We start from the raw sequence: 19985 nt of genomic DNA, 5'->3' as shown, positions 1-19985 counted from the left end.
TTTTGAAGATTTGAATTCTAACCAGGCTGATAGCAATGATAATTACCATGGACTTCATTGGTATATAGAGCTTTAAACAAAAGGGCCGAAGCTGTCCCAGTCTCCCCTAAGAAAAATCGGTGTGCCGTTGTTCGAAAAATCGAAAAGAAAATTGAAATGATAGGGTTTTATATGAGAAGGTTTATTCTGAAATTCGCACTAAAAGTGCACAAAAATTACTAAGTAGTACAATTTTTATTGCTACGAATAGAATTTGCAGATTGGATAATATAAAACATACTTTTGTGTATGGACTACAAAGTCCATACACAAAGGATATGGCGGAGTTTAACAATTCGTAGATAAATGTATGAAAACAATGGAGCTAAATTTAGAACTCTGAAGCATTCGTACTACCACAATATCACAGATATCGAACACCACAAAAACACGTCAAATCACTTCAAGAGTTACCAGACAGATCAGTACAAAAATCGGTATTATTATCCCAAAGTCCTATTAAAAAATTAGCAATCAGGATCGGTTTCCCGCGAATAAATGCTATTACAATGAGATCTATTAATGATAAACATTTCATACGAATCCGACAGTTTTTCATAGTCTACAAATAATACGATGATATATTAGTTAAGTAGATATACGATTTTCTGACCAACCATCGGGTAAAAGTAGGAAGTGACGTTGATTGTGTCTGAGGATCATATGTGAGATCTACATTTGTGTCGACTAGGTAATGAAAGACGCACAATGGCTGGAGATAAATGGAAGACATGCCAAAAAATTCATTTCACTGAAGCCATGTAATCTCAAAAATAATCTACAATAACCGCAAACAAGGATATATAAAGTTTTTAATGTCTTGTGTGTATTGGGACTTCGACCATATAGTCACATATTTAATCGAATCGATGATGGTATCTACACCAGCTTGATTTTATTATTTTTGTTTTTTTTTTTTATAGTTCTTATAGTTTCTAGAATTCCTCCAGTGATATTAATTTCTCACTGGATGGCAAACATATCCAATGTCAACACACGACAACTAATTTGTAGACAAAAGCAATGACAGGATCATAACTTTTTGTTTTATAATTGCCAATCATACCAATTGATACACAATTAATGTTTACATAGCTCCGAACTATTGATTCTCTAAATTATTAAACACTGATGGAATTGTTATTTTTCCGCCCTTCTCATTCGGTTTCTTTCTTTTTTTTCTATTTGTAATGACATTCACATGAAATAGACATTAAAGCAAAGACTGGCATTTAATTCAATATGAGCACAATCACGTTTTATGACATCGTATAATTCACTTTAATCGACCAGTCAATGGATATCCATGGACAATATGGTCATGCGAGGCGGGGCAAGGGGAACGACGACGATTTCATTTCTTTGGAATTCGAAATGGAGAAACTGAGAAAACAAATAATGATCGCCATGACTAATTGATAAACCTTTGACATTTTCATGCTGGTGAACACTCAACCAATTATGTGATGTTTAAAGGAAGTGTTTTATTGGCACATGGACGGACAGACGGACGAATGTACAAATGAGGCAAAAAGAGCCAGCAGGAAAATAGCTTTACTGTCCGTTTTCCCTGTGTCTGTCCTGACTGAATACTTCTAACGTCATGACAGTATTTTTCCTTTGCTTTTTTCTGTTCTGTTCTGTTTTGTTTTTTTTTTCTTCGAAAACTAACGGAAGCAACTCAACAAGGACAATGACGGCAAACACCAACCAGCCAGCCAACCAAGCCAGAACGACGTATGCATTATTGCTTATAATTTTTCTTGAAAGATACAATTACGCTTTCAGTTCAACTTAATTAACTCAATATCCTGTCAATACAATCGTGCCAAAGAACAAATACTAATGCACACACCCCGACTTGTAACCAAACATACACACACGCACATACTCACAGAGATATATGAACTCTGCTATCATCGCCATAGTCCTTTAGAATACCCTTTTACCCTTTTGGCCAAGTAATACAAAAACTTTGCAGCATGTCCGTGTGTCTTTCTGTCTGTCTGTCTGTGTGTCGCTCGCTTGGTGTGTCCTTTAGTGCAATTGAAGAGAGTTGTTCATGCAAGCAGTTGTCTAAGTGGTTTTTATCGACAAACGTTGAACAATTGTATGAGCAATTTCATAACTAGTTTTTTTTTTTTAATTATTTGGATATGATTGATTTTGGGTCAACTGATATTTCCATTGGAAAGTTAGCTAAACCTATAAACGTAAAAGTTTATGAAGAAAATTAAAAGTCGATTTTGGAAAGGCGATTTTACGATTTCCTTATAAATCAAAACTCGACTTCGACTTTTTGACTTTTCAATACAAAAAAAAAGATTTACTTATCCCTAGCGCAACATGGAAATTTATAAATGGATAATATTAAGCCAATTTATTTTCTTGTGCATGATAAAATATTATTCATTAATGGTAGGTTTGTGGAAATTGACTGAGAGGATGCCCATGAGCATCATCAATTTAAACATAAATTCATTAAAGGTAAGTTAATTTCAATTACAAGTAATTCTAATTTAAAAAAAAAGAAATTATAATGGAAGCATTACCACCATTATTTATGAGTGAGTTGAGGGAAAAACTCTATGCTTGAAAAGATCTTATAATTGACGATGAAACAATTTCAGTTTCTTCTAAAATAGATGTATGATGGAAACACAATGATGCAACTAGCAGTACTCCTGGCTTAAATTGTTCAAAGGTCGAAGGAATTCTCTTAAAGGTACAATATCGTAAATATAGTTGTTTTGTAGGATCGTGGAATATCAAATATTTAATTTTCACACATTTATTTTAATGACAATGAAATAAATATATTTGTTTTAATTGGGAAACAAAATGAGAACGGAACGCATAGGACATTCCAAAATTGGCACCGAAGTGAGTCAAATCGGCACCGCTATGATAATAGTTTCTGAACACGGATGGTGTCAATTTGTACATGTTCGTGTTCGAAACGGTTGTTAAAATCTCTGTGTCAAATTGACAAAGGCGTGTTGGAATTTAGTGTAGAATGCCGTGCATGAAATTTTGTTTAATATATATATATATATATTGCTACCCAAGTATATAAAGATTCTTAGTTTTCGATTTTTATACCCTACACAACTATGTTGTCAGGGTATCATAGCTTTGTTCAGCCCCAAAAGTTTGTAACGCAGCAAAATATTGGTCCTAGACCCACCTTTAAGTATACCGATCGTCATATCTCGATTAGCTGAGTCGATCTAGACATGTGTGTCCGTCCGTCCGTCTGTCCATTATAATTTGTAAACACGATACAGGCCACAGTTATGGACCAAACTTCACGAAATTTTGCATGTAGGTTGGGTTCTGGCCAATGAAGACCCCTATTGTTTTTGTTAAAGATCGGTTAATATTTAGGAATGAAATGGACCAAAAACTTTATTTTTGTCTGATTTTCTGGTCGCTCTAGAGGCCGCAATTATGGTCCAAACATCGTCCAAATTTTACATGGAGAAGGGGATCGGGCCAAACAATATGCATGCCTGTTTTGATAAAGATCGGTCAATATTTAGTGGGCCAAATAGGCCCTGACTTTTGTGTGAAAAATTACAACATTTGTATTTTATAGCGTATATATTTATCCCTGAAGAAATATTGCCCAAACTCAGAATATAGAACTACAGAGAGTTACATTTTCGTGGAAGTTGTGTAGGGTATCATATGGTCGGCCCCGTCCGACTATACCCATAGCTTTGTCGACCTATTCTTTATTAAATAGGTTTCACAAATGTTGCATAATTGGCTTTGTATTTGTTTCGGAAACACATCTGGCTTGACCTTTTAAAGGAATTTCACTTTAGTGGTTTAAAAATCGCATGATAAAAAATATAAAAAAGAAAATGTAAGTATTGGATGCTAATCGGAATAATTTGTCTCCGAAAGACACAAAATCATCAATATTGTATTTTCATCTATATATTTCCCAAAATTAGCGTATTTATTCCAAAAAAAAGTTTTGTTGAAAACTATGAAATTGCCCTAATTCGTAAAATAGGGACACTTACTAGCAAACCAAATATCCTCTTTTAACAAATGCAAACAACAACAACAACAAAAAATCAACAAACAAAACAATGAGGGAAACTGAAAAAAAAACGAAACGAAGAAAACTTTCAAATGAGTGCAGCAACAGTAGCTGCTGCAAAAATCAACAACAAAAACAACAATACATTCAGATGGACATACTATGAATGTGTGAGGGCGTGTGCCTGTGTTGCATGAGGGTATTTGTATGCGTTGACGGCATGTTTGTTTTGTGCGAATACCGAACAGCAACAACATCGAGGACTATGATGACGACGATGACTATAAGTATCAATGTAAAGTTCCTTCCCCCAACAAATCGGCAGAGGATGAACGGGCGGTAAAAGTTCAATATAAACAAATACAAAACTATCTGGCATCGACACACAACTATAAATGCACACCTACACTTCATTCATTCTCTTCATTTCATTCTTACCACTGACAATACACGGCTAGCCGTATTGATGGAGAAAAATACGCCCGAGTCTCCACTCAAATGATACAATCCAAAAAAAAAAAAGAAAACAGAAAAAGAAGAAGCAGCAATAAAGAGAAATAAAAACTGGAACAATAATTTACCACATGGCAATAGTGGGTCAAAAGACACGCACTCTTACACTATGGAAGACATAAACCCCACACACACACATACATACAATCTCACACACAGACTTCACACCAGCTTTGAAGTGATGACAGTGTTAAGGCAAAAGGACGACCATCACCATCGTCTAGAATGGAACCAAATTAGAAAAACCAACAACAACAGCAGCAATAACCACACTTTAGCCCAATGGAGCAGAGCAATGGCAGGGGGCGGATTGTTTAGCTGAATAAAAGTTAAATGGTTAAATGTGCTGCAAGTGCTAAATAACTTCAAGTAAAAATGAAAAAAAGAAGAAGAACTAAAATCGGATTAGTGTCGATGTTTCTTGTCATCCACTTACAATTGAATGACCAAACGACAGACGGATCGACCGACCATCACCCACATAATTGTAAGCGCTTCGAGTCGAGAGACATTTGTGGTGGCTAAACATAAATATTGACACACAAAAAACTGAGGGATTTTAGAATATCGCATAGGTGGTTGGAGGGAGAGCACGGGGACACTATTCACAGATAATCCGAAAAATATATTTTCCCCCAACATCAAATGATTTGATGATTTTTTCTTATGACTGCAAAAATGCTGTGGTCCTCTCAAAAGTATCCCTCAACAAATTTGTTTACAAATTTATTATAGCAGCAGCGAAAAAGCTCGATGATAATCCATAGAAAATTGGGAGTAAAATAAAAATTGTGACAGCTTATTTAGTAAATATTCGCTTAACGAAAATAGCTTCGTAATTTGTTTGGCACAACATTTTGTGGAGACTTTTGCAAATCTCCCAACACTACAATGTGAAACAAAGTGTTATGCTATTGTTTAGGTCCAAAATTAAAAAAAAATAAAATACTGAAATGCAACGCAATTTTAACAATTTTCAATATAAAGAAACGCGAGTTTAAGGTTCAGAATGTCCACATATGGAATTTTCAGTAATATTTTACTTTGTGATCTCTTTGGTTGCCATCCTACCGAAGCCTTAAATTACTTTGCATGTAGCGATCTGAATTCGACCCTGTAGAAATTATAAAAATATTTTTATCCATTCAAAATGTACCATCGTTAGGCCAGGAGAAAACGATTCTGAACCGCTGAACGACGCATACAAACGACGCATTCAGGCTACAATCGGATCCTCAATCAACACTTTTGAGTCAGACCGAATACCTGTGACAAAAGAAGGTACTAACGTCTTTTATAAAAAAAAAACTAGCACGAAAATAAAGACCCAAAATAAAATTAAAACTAAGCAGCCCATAAAACTTATCAATAGGGAAAAGGCAGAGTGACAGGAACACCTCTGCCTGCAAGCACATTCACACAAAGTTAGAAACGTCTGAAAGTTGAGTATGCGGGAAAGGCAACAAAGCGTTGAAGCTTTTCCTATGCAACTGCCAAGATTTAGTAAACTTTCGAAGAGTGAAGTACTCCGTAAAAGACAAAGAATTCCTAGAGGTATATAGAGTGTTCGACTGCTGGGCATGCAGGACCTGTGTGGTGGCAGTTACCATCCTTTCTTTTCATCTCTACCTATGCGGAACGAGTCCTACTATATAGAGAAAACTACGTGTAGTCTCACCCATCTAACACTTCTCTTGGAAAATTTAACTTTGAAATGATTACATTTTCTGAAAAAATAGTGCCTTTCTCAATATTATACGATTTTTTACTTGGCCTTATAAACGTTTGTTTTCATTGGACCCCACACAATAATACAATCGTTCAGAGAACAAGAACAAGAATCATTGTGTACCATGACAATACAAGCTCTCATCCAATCGTTATCCCACATGGGGCGCAGACTATGCACACAACGACTGCTTTTTATTTTCACACATCCAGAAAAAAATGCGTGATTACCGAACACAAGAATATCATTTCAAAGCGTCAAAAAATCATGTTTTAAAACTGCCACAATCGGAGTTAAACCTGAAAGAGTATATAATACTGAGGAACACACATCTTCAAAATCCAACCTAAAATATATATTTTATACAATTAAAAATTATTTCCGAGGTATTGTAACGTGACAAAAGTTACATACATACAGTACGTACGATCGCTCTATCCACCATAGCAATGAATTCGCATGACGTCCACCCGAGTATCAACAACAAATGCATTGACAATGACTCTACTACCATAGAATTCTCAATCAGGTTGTGACACCGCAAACCTAAGTATTTCAGCTTCATCCATAAAGACGGCTCGTTTTAGTAGCTACTCATTGTGGCGGCTGCATAAATACATACACACAGAGGCTCAAGACATTTGAAATGTTATGTGTCAAGGAAAAAAAAATTGAAAGAAAAGTTTGCCCGACAAAACTTTTGATACCATTTAGAAAATTTTAAAAAGGGCTCCAAATCTACCCTTCCTTATTTGTATAATTTATATACAAAAAACCAACGTGTACATTTCACTACTACGAAAATAGCTTTAATTTCAAGAAGAAGAAGTTACTGAAAAATTGTTCGGATAATTAAAATTGTTTTCAGTTAACCGAACTCCACTTTTTTCCATTTCAGTAAATATCTGTTTGATGAAAATGTCTGCGAAATAATCCTAACTTCCACAAGGCGTAAACAGAACTTAGAACTTAGAACAAGATTTGGGATTTGTACCTTCTGCCTATGGCATTTAAAATTTTGTCGGGCGCCATAGCGTTCAAAGCCATCTACATAACATCTGAAGTATACATGTTCGTCTTTCCGTCTGTCCTTGTAAAAAAAGTTCACATCGCATTTATTATCCGAATTGTATAGAATTGGGCACCGGTCACTTATTTGGTTCATATTGAATTTGAAGAAAATCAGTTCAGATTTGATATAACTCCCTCATATATTTTCGTCAGATTTTATTCAAATGGTGCACCAAACTCCCAATATTTGTCCTGAACAGCGTACTGTATTGTGTCCAGATTAATGCATGCAAAGTTTTGTTGAAATCGGTTCAGATTTTGATATAGCTCCCAAATTAGAACTCGAGCTCCATTATAAAATAAATTGACTTGCTCGACTAAAGAATTGGCATCATTGTCATCTATGCCTCCGAAATAAGATACTAAAAGAACGTTGGACAAATAAAATTTACAACGAAATGGCCGTAGTTTGAAACCAGCAACCTTTAATGAAGCTAATATTAAATTTATAAAATATGTGCAATTTTACGAATGTAAATTAAAGTCACTTGAGAAAAACTGAAACAAAATGTAAATTTAAGATAAACAGAAACCAGAGCAACAGAAAGCGAGCAACAAGTAGTTTTGTTCGTATCGTTTCCAGCTGTCGTTGTTATTGTTGTTCTTGTTGCCGTGGATCTGTTCTTCATCATATGTCCTCGTAATGTCCTTTATAAATATTTAATAATATTATGTCTCATCAAAGTTTGTCTACAAACATGACGACTGTGTAACGAAGAATACAAGAAAACAAGTGGGTGTGTGTGTGTGTGCGTGTGTTTTCTAGTACGAATACAACTGATTGAAAAGACATATACACGCACACATAAACCAACGTACATAGTGACCGTCATATAGTATATGTTTGTAAAAAGACTCAATAAATGATTTCTTCTTGAACATATATTGTCTGTATATAGGTATGTATGTAGGTATGTGAGTAATATATACAATCATTGATGTACGTGGTAGGAGGCGGATAGGTGATTTCGATAAATATTTTTTTGCTTTTGTTGTTTTTGTTTGTTTCTCAAAATGTTTACGTGCAATGCTCCGCTTATGCTACCCATCAGTAGATGAGGAGCTGCTGGTTAGCATTCTACGTGCAGTTGAAGAGACGACCTTGATATAGTTTTTCTGCAGTTTTTGCTGTTGGTGCTGTTCTTTGCCATTTTTATTTTGCCTTTCTTTAGTCCACCTTCTACGACGTGCCGCCCTCGGTGCCACCGCTCTCCCTATATCGCCCTCACCGCTAAACTCCATTATTTAAAAATTTGATTAAAATTTTTTTCCATTTCAAATGGACTTCCAAACACAAATACGAGAAATATACCATCAAACAAAACGACCTACCGAACGTCTAACCGACAGAGCTAAGCAATCTATACCAAATACACTTTGGATAAAATGGAAAGCTGGTAAAAAAGGGGTTTGAGGTTTTGGTCTTTAACGTAAAACAGAACAGAATACAATTCCTATCATAATTCTCTTTCGTTCAGTGTCCTTACTCCCTCCCTCCCCCTCGCTCAACCATCCACTTTCCGTGTGACGTGTATTTTCAAATGGAATATCATGCCAGTGGCCACCCACCTACATATGTTTGTCTCTGTGTGTATGTGTCTGTTCAAGTTTAGTGTGCGGAAAGCAAATGAATTTCAGTTATTTTGGAGAAAGAAAAAAAAACAGAAAAGGTAACTGAAGGACGTCACTGCTGTAGTTATAATCCGTATTTATCCTCCCCCACCCAACTACTCGTTTGGGGCTCAGACAAGAAAACACAATAGACCACCATTAATTCAATTTAAAAACGGCCGCTAACACCACCACTCACCTCCATTCTAGGCCCAGTTTTGAAATTGAGACAATATTTATAGCTCAGTAAAAGCCGGCGAGGGCAGTCATGTCACCATCTTCAGCTCCACACTAGAAATGTTAGGTTAGGTGTTGTATTCTGTAAATACTTTCGGGGACCTTCATGTTTTTACCATGTGAGGGCGCTTGTGTTTGTTGTCAGCATTTGCAAATACTCGTCGAATTGTGCAAATGCTACTGATGTTGTTGTTGCTGTTGTACATTTTGTGTTGTAACACACCGCACACGGAACAAATACGATTAAGGAAATTATAATCGATAAGGAGGACAGGACACATGGCAACAACGACACCGGCATTTGCCAACGACGGACGATAAGACGACGACGATGAAATTCATACCGCCGACATTGTTGTGGCTTGTCGTACACGGATCAGGTAATGCCATTCAATTATCGAGTTGCGACGATAGCTGCCGCTGCTGAACCATCGAAGGATAATTGCCAAACAGCAGAGTTCATGTATTCGGAGGAGTGTTTTATGGTTGTGTCGTGCGGAAATTTCTGTTTATCGTTTCTTTGTTTGGCAATTGGTCAGCGTTTAGCTAACCATAAATATTTCCAGGTGAAATGTTTAACATTTTCTTGGCAGAGAAGTATGGTAGGTGTGTGCATATATTTTTATTTCGTAGTGACATTGGAGGTAGACCTCTATTTTCCTAAGGGGGGAATATATAAATTCTGTAGCATTATTGCTACAATATTGCTAATTTAATCATGGTTTTTGTGCGTCATATATATTGGAAACAATTGACGTGTACATCGAAATCGAAGGTACTGCAGTTAACCAACTGCATTTAAGCCGAATGATTATAATTCTTAAGTTGACTATATTCTATAAGGGCCTAAGTCATGATCCGTAAGCAAAATTCATTAATTTTTTTAGAAAGCCGTGAAAATTGGCTGATTTTCTAAGTACGTCTGAAGGACACCGATATACTTGACACTTTGACAACCCGCTTCTTAATTGCACTGCAAGCTCACGCAACTCATGTATTGGCGAGAGGGGGGCATATTTGAACACTCTTAGCCCTCATTTTTTTATAACAAAAATGCATTTGTTTATTGAAAAACATAAATGCTTGAAAATGAAAAAAAAAATCAGATGAACACTTATTAAAGCATAAAGAGACATAAAAACTAAATCTTATTTCATACTATTTATTTATGGAAATCGAAATTTATAGAATCGAAGCCAAAATTTAGAAACTTGATTTTTTGCTGGAGTTTACTGGGCAGGTCCAAAGGTTGCCTACGAGTGACATTTTATAGTATTTTTCTAATTTTTTTTTTTTTTTTTTGACATGATTGTTGGAATGCAAAAAAATGTTTAACGAAAGAAAACGATCACTGAATTTACAATGGTACTACGAAAACATGTCCACTCATCTACATTTTTCGAAAACTGAAAATGCTAGCCAAAGTTTTTTACGCTACTAGAGAACAAAATTGCAATATTTAAAAAAACGCAATAATTTAAATTAATTTACATTGAATTGGACGAATATATATATATATATATATATATATGTGAGCTATATCTAAATCTGAACCGATTTTCAATTGTTAAAATTAACACACATCAATATAGACTTATTTCAGTACGTTATGCCAAATATCGTGCAAATCTAGGGATACTTAGGGACTTTGGTACACCATTTACATTAAATCGGACTAAAATATATAAGGGAGCTATATCAAAATGTAAACCAATTTTTTCCAATGTCAATAGGGTTCGTCCTTGGGTCAAATAAATGAGCTGTGCTAAATTTCATCCAATTCGGATCATAAATGCAATCTGTACTTTCTTTACAATTTAACATCAACAGACGGACAGACACTCACTCTGAAAGTGATTTTATGCATATTCTCAAAAGGAACTGTGGGTATATCTCCTTTCCTTTTGCCTGTTACAACCATGTGCACAAATACATAACACCCTGTACCACAGTGGTATAAAAATTGGTTGCGGGTCGGAATAATTTTAAACCCAGTTTTTATGAGCGCTGTTGAAATATTCCATGAATAAATCAGTGATTTCTCGAATCAAACTCGGGTTTATGCAACTAGATCAGTTCTGACAGTTTATTACGGGGGAAGGCTCCTCTTCGTACCAATCAACAACTTGTCAATAACACTGTGCTACAAAATAAGAAAAAATATTTTTTCAGGGGTTCTAATATACCAATTCTGTTTAGTTGGAGTCCCTGGATCACGAAAATACCTTTGGTTTTTCTGGGTCACTTCGAAAATTAATTTTATAACGGTAAATATAGAGAAAAACGTGGTTTCGTGGATTTTCCATTTTAAACTTGAATAACATATTTACTTTATAACGGATTTATACTATTCTTTTTTTCTTTAGAAGAGTACAATTTCTCCTTTCAAACAAGATATATATTTGGTAAATCGGTTGAGTATTGGCTGAGTTACAGCAGTTGAATTGTGAAAAAATACGCATAAAATGACAAAATTTATTTTTCTTCGAACTGTACGATGAAATTATGATATGAAGCCATATAAGTTTTATTATATTACGGGGAAGAAAATTAAATTAGCTTTCGAAAATGATAAAAATCAAAAAAATCGGTTAAAAAATTGATGACTTATACACATTTTTGTATTGATTCTATGCATATTCTCTAAAGGAAATATGGCTCTGTATCGTTTCCTGTTACAAACCGTTATGTTTGTAACAGGCAAAGGAAACGAGATAGACCCATAGTTCCTTTAGAGAATATGCTTAGAATCAATACAAAAATGTGTATAAATCATCCATTTTTGAACCGATTTTTTTGATTTTTTATCATTTTCGAAAGCTAATTTAATTTTCTTCCCCGCAATATAATAAAACTTATATGGCTTGATATCATAATTTCATCGTACAGTCCGAAGAAAAATAAATTTTGTCATTTTATGCGTATTTTTTCACAATTCAACCGCTGTAACTCAGCCAATACTCTACCGATTTACCAAATATATATCTTGCTTGAAAGGAAAAATTGTACTCTTCGAAAGAAAAAAAGAATAATATAAATCCGTTATAAAGTAAGTAAGTTATTCAAGTTTCAAATGGAAAATCCATGAAACCACGGTTTTCTCTATATTTACCGTTATAAAATTAATTTTCGAAGTGACCCAGAAAAACCAAAGGTATTTTCGTGATCCAGGGACTCCAACTAAACAGAATTGGTACATTAGAACGCCTGAAAAATTTTCGTGTCGCACAGTGTAATGGGCATTTTTTTATGGTGTTCGATCTACTTTCAAACTTTAAGAAGTAATGGATCGGAGTATTTATACAAATGTATAACAATAATCTCAAATATACATTGCGGGATTCAAAAATGTAGGTTTTATAATGGCCAGAACAATAATCAGACCAGAAACTCTTTGCAGTATCATATATAGCACAATAAAAAAAACAATTTCACAAACAAACAGAAATATGCGAAGGATAGTATACCCAAGGATCAAATTGAGCAATTTATTGATTCAATGTGTCGTAGGTATGCCGCCGTAATAAAAAATAATGTCTAAACTGTCGATTACTAGCAAAATTTGCCAGTTTATATGAACAAATCAAAAAGTTGCTTTAGATGCAAAAATTGGATCAATTTAGTTTTCAATAGAATATTTTTTTATTTCAAAATACATTTTGCGTTCATATTTTTATGAGTGAATTAGTTATATATTTATTTTCAAAAAAAAAACAGTTCATTTATTCAGTTTTTCTTTAGATTTGGCCACCAGTGTAAGTACGAATTTCCAAAACTTCCTACATTGCCCAATTTCAGGATTCCAGCTTTATCAGTTTAGTACCATTTAGTGCATATACATACAAATTTCCACAACTACCGGCATCACACGATCCAATATCAAATCGTATTTCCCAATTTCTAAATTTAGTACCATTTGGTACACATTAGTATGAAAATTCAAAATTTCATACATACTCTCATACTGCACCCAAACAGAAATCTTAATTTAAAATTTCACGATTGTAGCTATGTATATCGGATCATCTATATACAAATTGTATCAAATTTATCAATATAGCACTAATTAATATAAACTTCTATAAATACCTACATCAACATTCCAATAGAAATCATATTTCCCAATTGCCAATTCGATTCGTTCACTTAATGCAATTAGTATAAAATTTAACACCATATAGTACCCATAAGTACGAATATGCAAAATTATATGCATACTCTAATCCAACCCTCTAGCATTAATCTTACTTCCAAATTTCAGGATTCCAGTCTATCGGATCACCCTAAATAAAATTGCAACAAATTTAGTACTCTCCTACACCGCAACAGCGATCTTAACTCCAAATTTCAAGATTTCACTTCTATCGCTTCACCCAAAATTGAAATTGTGCACCATTTAGTACTTTTCGTACACTTAAGTATAAATTTCCAAAACTACCTACATATAGCAATCCTACACTTCGCCGGTAATGTTAAATTTCGTACATTTTGAATATGGAAGGACGTGTCACCAAATTTAAATTGTATCAAATTTAGTACTGCTTGCAACTTTTCCTATACATGAATACACACTAATAAAATATCGACCCTACATCGCAACCTTAATTCGCATTCCAAATTTCAAGTTATGAAATTGTAACAATTTAGTACATTGTATTACATTTCGTACAATTATAGTTCGAATTTTCAAATAACCTTGGGTGTATCTATTCCACCCTCATTCCAAACGTAGGAGTTTTAGCTCTACCGGTTCGATAAATGCAAATGGTACCAAATTTAGCGACGTTTTAGTACGCATTTTGAAAAACTCAGCCTTTTTTGACACCTTTGGACTAAGAGCGACCCTCACCCCAAACTTTAAGGTCCTAGCTTCGGGCGTTTCGTCTGGGCGTTGATGAATCGTTAAGTCGGTCAATTATTAGTATAGATTGAAACACATATAACTCTGTATTGTTTCTCCCTCGTAGTTATATGATCTACAAAACTGCTATATTCCGTAAATCTTTTTTGTTTTGGTTGGAATATAAAAAAAATGTTAAGGAACTTTGGACTACGAATGAAAAATTACCATATCCGCGAATTATTGATCCGCCATAAACCCCATTAAATGTTACATGCTTTACCCAATAACAATGACATTTGACATTCTAACATTACAATTATTTGAATAAACTTAGAAAATTACATTTTCGGAGTTCGTTTTCCACATTTTTTCGCTAGAATTTTTCCTCCACTCAATTCCGTTAACAGGTGTGAATGTTAATATTTTTTGTGCTGTGTTGAGAATTTCCAAAGTGTAAAATAACAAAAATTGTAATCGAGTTTACAAATTTCACAGCTGGACGGATAGATATTAGTTTAACATGTTGCCATTGGAATGAATGTACGGATGGATGATGGAATGACAATGTGCCATGAATGTCATCCAAGTGACATTCGCCAGCCATCATCAGCAGAGTTTTTTTTCGATTGTAGTTTTCATTTTCGTTTATATCGTATCGATTCGTGTTCTTGGTACTCACCTGCAACAACAGTCTTTCGTCGGCCCAAACAGCCGCTTGTTTCCAATCAATTTTCGACTCGAATGGCAATACCCAGTCATTGGACAACAGTACAGGAATGCAGCCGGCCTGAATGGCTTCGAGAAATCTAATTAAAGTAGAAGCGAAGAGGGAAGAGAAAGAAACGTAAAAAAGGAACAGCATAAGTTTAAAACTTTTACAACATAAAGTCGAAGAAGAAGAAAAACGTTTATTGGGTCAAATGGGCTGAACACACCAACACACACACACAGAGAATGGGATTTCAATGCATTTTTAATGCGCTGTCAAGCCAATACAGTGTGCCTTCGTAGTGAACTTTGATGTGCATTCACATACATACATATGTTTCCGATTCCAAGTGAATCGTAATTCAAACGATACGGTGACCCGCTGTGATAAGGTCAGACATATTGGCAGATTTTAAATGCTTCTGCTCCACCTACTTCTTATTTGGCTTAATTCGAGTAAGACAAAAGCAAGTCATTCATCAAACTCACGAACGAACGCACGCACACACACATTTATTGGCTTGGGCACAGGGCGCTCTCATCGCATGGTCAATGGTGGTCAAAGGTCGCATGTAAATCAAATGGAGGCTGTGTAATTGGCCGCATACATACCTAAAGGAACCCAAACGTCTCCCCCGAGGCACCAAACAAAATGTTGAGTTCAGAAGCAGCGTTTCATAGTCGTATCTGAAATTAAAGGAGAAGAAGAAGACGAATAATGTCAGCATCATTAATTGATATACGACGCAGCATAAATTGCTGTAAAAATCTCAGTTTAAATCAATTATGAGTTATTAGTCGTTGCAAGTTAATTCAATGAATTGGCAATTTGCATAAATTTTATTAATGAGCAAATGGAAAAACACACAACAACAAAGAATGTATGAATTAAATCGAATAAATATTGCATTCCATTGATTGAGTAATTATTTATTTTACAAATGGAGATGAAAAGATTTAAAATAATCCTTAAAAAATTATTAAAACAAAACAACTTTGAGATGAAAGGTAGAAAAAGAGAAAACTTTTGACCTCCTAGTACTATATTCGGTTTGCAAGGATGTGAAATTTATTTAAAATCCACAGTAACTCTACATGCACCAACTGATTAGTACAAATTGGCTAGAGGAATGCAACTTCAACATCCTGATATGTGCCAGTGTGAAAGAGTGCTGTGTGAAAGACTGAAGCCAATGGTCAAAAATATAATTGGATCTCAATCAATGTAGCTTCAGCCCTGTCAATTCCACCATTGACCACCATTTTCACTCTGCGTCAAATCCTGGAAAAGACCCACGGAAAACACATCGACACATTCCACCTATTCGTCGACTATAAAACGGCATTCGACAGCCCTATATGTTCAGATGCATTTAAATCACAGTCGGGCGAAGCACAGCACGCGTGCACTCTCGCGAGAGTAAGTATCACTATTCTCTCACACACATTCAACTGAACCAATTGAAAAACCATTGACACACACACATAGACAAGTGCGTGAGAACAGAATTACGCTCTGCCCGCGCCTGGTTTAAATCCATGCTTGCCTTCGGCATTTCTGCAAAATTAATACGGCTATTCAGAATAACTTTAACTGGCACAAGGTCAGCTGTTAAAGCCGGATAGGACCTCTCGAAGGCCTTCAATACCGAACGAGGATTCAGACAAGGTGATAGTTTGTCGTGTGATCTTTTTAACATCCTGCTGAAAAGGTCATACGAGAGGCAAAGGTGAACTGAAATGACTCTCTGTACACCAAACAACACATGTTACTCGCCTACGCCAATTACATCGACATTATGGGTCGAACATTGCGAGTGGTAACAGCCACATTTGACAAATTGAGGAGGAGTCTGCCAATGTGGGAATAAAGATGCAAGACGTCCAGTAAACTTTGTTCAACTGTGGAACTTGAAAACTACAACATCGGAGTAGTCAAAGATGATATATACATCGGAACCGCCGTAAATAAATTATAACTAATGACATCAGTTTTGAAAGATGATCCTATGGTCTAAGTAAGCGTTTTAGAAATAATGCAACCTCTCGTCAGACCAAATTCAGAAGCATGGGTACTTGCGCAAGCGTGCTGCAGCGACTACGGTGGCTGAGCCATTTTGTGCGAATTGATGAGGATGCCCCAGCTCAAAAGGCATATAAAAGCAAACCTACTGATGGTTCATGCAGAAGGGAAAGGCCACGAATTCGATGGAAAGACAAAGTGGAGGATGAGATAGCAAAGCATGGTCCTTAAATTGGAAAAACTGCGCACAAGATCGATGCGCCTGGAAAGTTCGGCTTATGGAACACATGTTTTGTGTCGAACCAGCTAAGTAATTATTTTTATTTTGGATAGGAAATATTCATGCAACAAACGATCAATACATCGGATTGACTAGAATTTGATATTTTGAGTTATCATTGGACGCAAATTTTCCTACAACATTTTCTTCAATATCTGTCCCCATTTTGGAATATCCCGCATACAATAGTTCCGCCATATTTTTTGATATGTTGTAAGTCTTAGGCACATTTTCCAACCGGTTTTGCTATAATTAGGCGTTTCAGATTTTTTTTCAGAAATTTGACGCAGAATATTTAAATTTTTGGAAAAAAAGTACTGGGACATTTCTATAAAAATTGCATATAATATATTCTGTACATATATTATATACCAATTTCTCTTGTTCAGTGACTTTTACTAAAATTTGATGCTTCTAAAACGACATTTGGTGGGTAAAAATTGGCGCAAACTCAGAATAAGATCGGTTTTAACCCTTAAATGAGTTTACATATTTTTAAGATTTTTTGCGTTTAGGCTGATTTCTGAGTATTGGTCTATTTTGAGACTTATACTAAAACTTTATTGAGAACATTTGTAGAATATTCTCCTGTAAGCCCGTTTAAATGTGTGCACGGATTTCACGGTCTAATTACTGTTCAAACGATAAATACTCTTTCTTATGCACCCTTCGTTGTTGCCCAAAATCGCCACATTACAAGTTTTACCAAAAAAGAACATCTATTTGCTTCGAAGTACTTCTGCCAAAGACAACTTTTGTAGAGTTGCCTCGTCTTCGAACTCTTACATGATCAAGACATGTATTAAACCAGTGAGCGGAGCAGTGTAGTCGAAAGGGGCCGACCATATGATACCCTACTCAACTGCCATTGAACTTTACCATTCTTATAAAGACAATGGCTATTTTCCTAATATATATCAAATGAAAAAATAACAAGAAATATCCTTACATTTTCATACGAAAAATACCATCATAACATTTATACCCAATTAGAGTCCGAACATATTCCAAGACGATGCCATAATAACAATTGCATTAAAATAAATATGTATGTATGTACGAGTATTACATAAATATCCATTATAACAACATATAAAGCCCATATCAAAATATATTCATTTCCATTCGCATACAATGTAAATGTTTGTGCTTTTCTGGACGAATGACAAAACAACACACACATACACACAATCATAAAATATGAAATAAATTTCACAGAATCACAACAATAGCCACAAAGTAAACAGTGATTTGAAATGAATAACGAAAGTGTATAGAAATGCCAGATCAGAACATCAGTGGCGAGATAGAAATGTTGTTGTCCTAAATTTGCTCGAAGGTCGTATTTGGTGTTACCAGAGTATCAAGTGGTATGGATTTGCCCAGAGCTAATGTTTTCCTCATGGTGGTACTACAAGCATGGAGTTTACATAAAAACTATCATGATATTCATAGAAAGCTTGGTGCCTGCATCAATATCCCTAGAAAATCCTGTGTCAATTATTTTTCTTCTTCTCATAACTCCACTAGCCAATGTTCCATGGAACTGTAAAACAAAATACTACTCTTAATTCTCTTTGTAATTTTCCATTTTTGGCCAAATATCCCAAGAAATTATTGTAACAGCTCAGATCCGCCATCACCCGCGCCCGCTACGGCAAGGAAAATAAAAATCTTTATTTTTTTATCGCTTCAAATCTACAACAAAGACAAAGTCGAAGAAATAATGGCAGGCATTCAATGATACTCAATGGTCGTTGGCGTTGTCAGTCGCATTGTCGTTGGTCGCGTTGACGAAAGTACTTTGGCTGTAACCGCTACCAGAAAGTGAGAAGAAGAAGACGACGGCGTCGGGGAGGAAGGCAAGTGAGAGACGAAGGCGAACAAATGAATGAATGAGACACTCGCATTACAAGCTCTCGTACTTAAATGGAATTAGTTTTATCGCTGGCAAATGAAAGCGAAACGTAAATGAAAATGTGACAGCAGTAAATGGAACTGGGAAAGGCGAGAGGGAAGGTGGACAGCATTCAACTGAATTGAAGAAAAAACAGAAAAACACTCACGCACGCATACACACATATACTAAAAACCGGTAGAAATAAAAAAGCGGAACGCGGAATAGTTTCGCTTTATGTTGCATTTAGTGGCACTCGAGGAAGTGGCAAGGAAATGGCCGGAAGTGGCTGTGGATGGTTGACAATTGTTGAAAGGAATATGGGTAAGCATTGAGGAGAGAAACAACATCAACATCCACATCAACAACAAAAACAAAAACAAAAGATCTATTTAATATAATGACATCCCATAGATGGAAGAAATGATCATATGTGTGTAATCCTGAATGTGTGTGTGTGTGCGTGGGTGGGTTTCTTGTTAGGAAGTAGCTTTTAATATCTCATGAAAATTGAATCTTCAAGGATTATAAAAAGAAAAATCAAAACGAAACAAAAAATTTTGAAAAGAAAAAATCGCCGACACGAAGGAAAACAAACAAAACCAACCAGCCAGCCATTCAGCCAATAAGCAGCGAAAGTGATTTAACCAATTTCAACATTTATTTGCTTCTATTTAGTTTTGGACAAGTATCACTCAGATTCGAATGAATGATGAAAATTAAACAGAATTGCAAAAAAAATTAATGGAAATAATTCGCTTTCAATATCAACCAACCATCAAGAGATTATTTTTTCTTAAATATTGCTTTTAAAATCAAAAGATATTTTTTTTATGGATGGAAAACGATTGAGATGATTTTATTGGAAAGAAGCTATACGAAATATATTTAATAAGGGAAGTATTTCTTCTTTCAGGGCATTTTCATACTAAATTATACACGCGTACAGGCCCGGGGCCAAGCGTTCACAAAAATGTTTT

At 35.2% G+C, this 19985-nt stretch overlaps 1 protein-coding gene across 1 annotated transcript in view; it reads right to left on the bottom strand.

The window, feature by feature from the left end:
- LOC133332471 (exostosin-1) overlaps positions 1-19985 on the bottom strand; it is a 227625-nt gene that overhangs the window by 140423 nt on the left and 67217 nt on the right. The window contains exons 3-4 of the mRNA XM_061540874.1: positions 15418-15492; positions 14777-14903 (exon numbers count right to left, since the gene is read on the bottom strand). Coding sequence (XP_061396858.1) covers positions 14777-14903; positions 15418-15492 — 202 coding nt within the window. The remainder of the gene's footprint in view (positions 1-14776; positions 14904-15417; positions 15493-19985) is intronic.

This window comes from Musca vetustissima, unplaced genomic scaffold, assembly GCF_032173495.1.
Source record: "Musca vetustissima isolate MV318-11 ecotype Yass unplaced genomic scaffold, APGP_CSIRO_Mvet_v1 utg9226, whole genome shotgun sequence".
NCBI classification, from domain to species: domain Eukaryota; kingdom Metazoa; phylum Arthropoda; class Insecta; order Diptera; family Muscidae; genus Musca; species Musca vetustissima.
The sequence above is the reverse complement of the archived record's forward strand: the minus strand, read 5'-3'. Positions and strand labels throughout refer to the sequence as shown.